General features: G+C 53.3%; 1 protein-coding gene across 1 annotated transcript in view; it reads right to left on the reverse strand.

The window, feature by feature from the left end:
• Positions 1-1400: 1400 nt before the first annotated feature.
• The window catches only part of IGF2BP1 (insulin like growth factor 2 mRNA binding protein 1), a 34773-nt gene continuing 31682 nt past the window's right edge, over positions 1401-4491 (reverse strand). The window contains exon 15 of the mRNA XM_017837086.1: positions 1401-1490. Within this exon, the coding sequence (XP_017692575.1) occupies positions 1401-1490 (90 nt within the window). The remainder of the gene's footprint in view (positions 1491-4491) is intronic.

The raw sequence follows: 4491 nt of genomic DNA on the forward strand, positions 1-4491 counted from the left end.
TCTTTTCTTTTTTTTTTTTTTTTTTAGGTTTTTTTTTTTAAATTTTCCCCTAAACTACAGCCTGTGGAGTTGCCACTACCTAGAGTTCACCTATCGGCTAAGAGGTAGATAAACAAAACTGACTTGGTTATATAGAAGGTCGTGGCCCGGGATGGAGCCCGAGGGCATTCCGGGCCCTGGGAACATCCCGGGATTCCCGGCGGGTTTCCCTCCTCTGGAGCCACCCTGAAAGTTTGCCTGGATTCAGCTCATCCACAGAAGCCGACGGAGGCACAGGGAGGGGTCGTGGTTTAAGGCCAGATTTCCTCCTGGAGTCCAGGAATTCCATCCCGAGGTGGGTCCGGAGGTGCTTCCACCGACCCGACTGACGAGCCGGGAACAGGGATGGACATCTGAAGGATTCCTTCCTGCCCTGGTTCCAGTCAATCCCAGCGGTTTCCCGGGATGATGCACTGAGCGATGGGAGAGCTGGGGCCGTGCTCCAGGTCAGCCCTTCCCTGCCCCAAAACAGCGGGAATCTCCTTCCTGCTGGACCTGGTGTCGAGTCGCAGAGACCGTTTCCCAAACTGCTCCAAAAAAAATGCCTCAGCTGTCGCACATCCCGACTCCCAGGGGCTCAGGCTAATTCTGTAATTAGTTAATTCCGTAATTAATTCCGGTTTTAAGGAAAATATCCCTTTGGGAGCTGCCTCGTGCTGATCCACAGCACCCAAATCCTGCCTGTAGTTCGTGACCCCGCGCTCGGATGCGCCGCAGGGGACGGGATGGGCCAGTGGAGCATCCCAGTGCCATGGTCTGCCAGAACATCCCATGGACACGGGCCGCTGGAACATCCCACCAGCGGAGAATCCCACTGCCACGGTCTGGACGAGTATTCCAGGATGGAATGGCAGAGCTTCCCACCACCACCATCCCACAGAACAGCCCGCCAGTCTGGCAGAGGATGGCACAGCATCCCACCATCGTCATGATCCGATGGAATATCCCACCACCACGATCTGAGGGAATATCCCACCACCATGATCCAAGGGAATATCCCACCACCACGGTCTGAGGGAATATCTCATCATCATGATCCAAGGGAATATCCCACCACCATGATCCGAGGGAATATCCCACCACCACAGTCCACCAAAGCATCCCACTGCCACGACTTTGGCAGAACATCCTGCCATGGTCCAGCAGAGCATCCCAGCGCTGTCTGGTGGAGGATCCCACTGCCACACCCTGCTCCTGCTCTGAGGAATTCCACCTTCCAACAACAAACTACAGGGATTCCGTCACGCCCAGGAAGCTGGGATCAAACACACTCCGGAGTCAGCCCCGGGCTGACTTTTCCAGGGGTCCAACTCGGGCACTCTCCCACCCCGCCGCCCTCCTGGCATCCTGCAGAGCCTTCCTCAGCTCTCCTCCTCCTCCTCTCCCAGCACCAGGCAGCGATTCCCAAAGCCGGGGTGCCGGAATTCCTCCCCCCTGCCCGGGGAGGATCCCTGCGGAGCGGGGGGTGAGGAGGGACCCCCGGCCATGCCCGGCCCCCCCGGCAGCTCTGAGGTAGTTTGTGGTTTGCACGGGTGTGTGTCCAGCTGGCAGCACCTGCGCGGTCTCCAGGAGAAAATTCCGGATTTAAGAGCCTCCGGCCGGTCTCACTCCGCTCTGGAATCTCATCCCCGGTCCCCGAGGAGTGAAACACGGGACAAAGTTGAAACCAAAACATGAGGAAAGGCTGACGGGACCGAAAGGGGGAGGATCCCTCCTCCCCACGTTGATGTGGAGCCACTGATGGTCATCCCAAGCTAATTCCAGCCTCGCTCAGTGATTCCCAAGCACTGCTCCGAGGCCAATTCCAGGCTCCAGCTCCAACCAACCAACGCCTGAAGCCTCCCAAGCTCAAGCACTGCTCGTTCCTGCTGCTCCCAGAGCAAATCCACAGCCAAATCCTGGCTGAAACCCTGGGAAAAATCCCAGCTGTGCTCAGGGCACAGCCCGAGGATGCTCAAATCCATCCGTGCCCTGTCGGGAGGAACCGCATTTCACAGGATCACACCCATTCCAGCCAAACAAAAACCAAAAAAAAAGCTACGGCGGGAAAAAAAAAAAAAAGGAATTAAAAAAACCTGAAGAAAATAAATCAGAGACCCCCTCCCCAGAAAAAAAAAAACCAAAATCCACAACCACCTCTGAAAATAAAGAAAATTCCAAAAATATCCAAAAGCCTACGTTGTGTGGAGCAGCAGGGACAGGGAGGGAAGACCGAAAGGAATTAAATTAAGGAAATGTCTTCAACTGTCTTAGAGCAAGTCTGCGTTTCTGATGGATCCTCTCGGAGTCTAAAAACAAAAACACTCAAAGTTGGAGCTAGAAATAAAAAAAAAAAAAAAGAGAGGTTTTTTTTCCTGGCACTGATTAACTACTTTTACTGCTTTTCTTTTTTTTTTTGCCTTTTTTTTTGTCCTTTTTGGGTTTTTTTAAGCGCTAAAAAAAAAAAAAAAAAAATAAAACCAAACCCAAACCCGAATAATGCCCAGGAAACACCAGCTGTGACTCGGAGGCAGCTTTCTTTGCAATATTTACAAGGGGGTTTCCTCTAGTTCGATTCCAGAAAACCATTCCACGCTTCTCAGCCGGGATCCGGGGAGGGAAGGGAGCAGGATCCCACTGCTGAATCCAGGGATGTCCTCGGTGCCCGGGAAAGTGGCAGAGCTTGGAAGAAACGGCAGCTGGGATTTGGGATCCTTTTCTTTCCTTTTTCTCCAGCTGGATGGCACGAGGAGACTCCGGAGGGTGAACCCCAAATCCAAGGCTCTCCCGGGACACGGCACCGAGCGCTTCCAAGGTGGGAATTTCTTCCTCCTCGTCCCGGCCCTGGGACTTGGGAGAGCAGCGTCCTTCCCAGAAAAGGGGGAAACAGAGGCATGAAGTGCTTTGCTTTCCTTTCTGCCCCGTGGCTCCTCCCGGCATCCAGCAGGAATTCCTGGCGCTGTTCCCGCTCCTGCCCGGAGCCTCCTCACAACACCTGCCCCAAAGTGAGAGCTCCACGTCCTTCCTCACCCCACGGACCCCCCGGGATGGGGCAGGGCTGGGGCTGCTCCTGGTTCACGGGGGAGAAAAAATTCCAACGAAAAAAATAAACCCGAATTATTCCTGCCGGGAGAAAAACAAGGAGCCGGCGGCGCCGCTCATCCCTCAGCTCTGGGCTCCCCTAAATTACCTTCTGTTGGCACAAAGAGAGGACAGAGGAGCTGCTGCAGGGCTGGGGATCCTTCCTGCTGCTTTTGGGGCTCCCTAGGGAATTTTTCCCCACCCGTTCATTCCAGGCTGGATCCATCTCGCTCCCCTCTCCTGCCACCCGGGATCCCACTTCATCCCTCCTCTCGCTCTTCCCAGCTCGCTGTGGCTCCAGAGAGAGACGGGAGATGCTCGGGGGCTTCTTCCTTACTGCAAATCACTTCATAGATAAATAACTTCCCTCGGGAAACCAACGGGATCCCCCCCAGAAAAACCAAACGGCACCGGCCGCTCGCTCCCGAATTCCGGCGGCAGGGACCGGCTCGAGGGCGGGGGAAAGCACCAAAGATTTGCCCTGAACCGCCAGATTTCGGGTCCCTGCAGCGACCAGATCCGACGGGATTTGGGAGCTGGTGGGACTTTCGTTTCGTTGGGTTTTGCCCCTCGGTCCCCCCAAAAAAAAGCCGCTTTGCTGCGGGAAAAGACCCGAATTCCCAAATCGCCGCTGTCCGACCGCGCCGCCCCGCGCGAGGCTGGGAACAAAACGAGGAGAGAGCCAGAGGGTTCAAGTATTACACCGTTTGTTTCTGGGTTTGTGTTTTCCCTAGGACAAATGCCAGTCTTCCTAAACAAAAAAAAATAAAAATAAAAATCCAAGGAAATGGAGGAAAACCCATGGAAGCCCCTCTCCCACCGCCCCGAGGGGCGGGAGCTGCCAGGCCCCAATTCCCGCTCCTCTGACCCCAAACCGATGGGAATAAAGGGTCGGGGCTTCCCCTGGGTGGATTCCACGCTCCTCCCATCCCGAATATTTCGGAGGGGAGGAGTTGAGGGGCGGTGGGATGGGAACAGCAGCACCAAATTCACTTTGTCACCACGGAATTTTGGATTTTTTTTCTTCCCCCCCCCCCCAGCACTGGAGCAGTTGAATTTTCCTGCAAGTACAGCGAAAAAAAAAAAATAGCAAATGGGATTTTTTTACAAAAAAAAAAAAAAAAAAAAAAAAAAAAACAAAAAACACCCTGTGAACATTTGGGAGCAGGGAGAGGCTCATCCCCCTCGATCCTCAGGGTGGGATTTGTCCTCTCTCTCTCTCTCTCTCTCTCCCTCCCCTCGATGTGCGTTTATATAAAAAAAAAAATTGGCTCCCACTAATGCATTAATTTCTTTCTCTCTCTCCCCCCTTCTCCCTTTTTTCTTTTTTTTTTTAAAGGTTTTTTCTTTTTTTTTTTAAAGTATTTAAATCGCCTTTTTTTTTTTCTTTTT

This window comes from Lepidothrix coronata, unplaced genomic scaffold (genome assembly GCF_001604755.1).
Source record: "Lepidothrix coronata isolate B3197 unplaced genomic scaffold, Lepidothrix_coronata-1.0 Scaffold291, whole genome shotgun sequence".
Classification (NCBI taxonomy): Eukaryota; Metazoa; Chordata; class Aves; order Passeriformes; family Pipridae; genus Lepidothrix; species Lepidothrix coronata.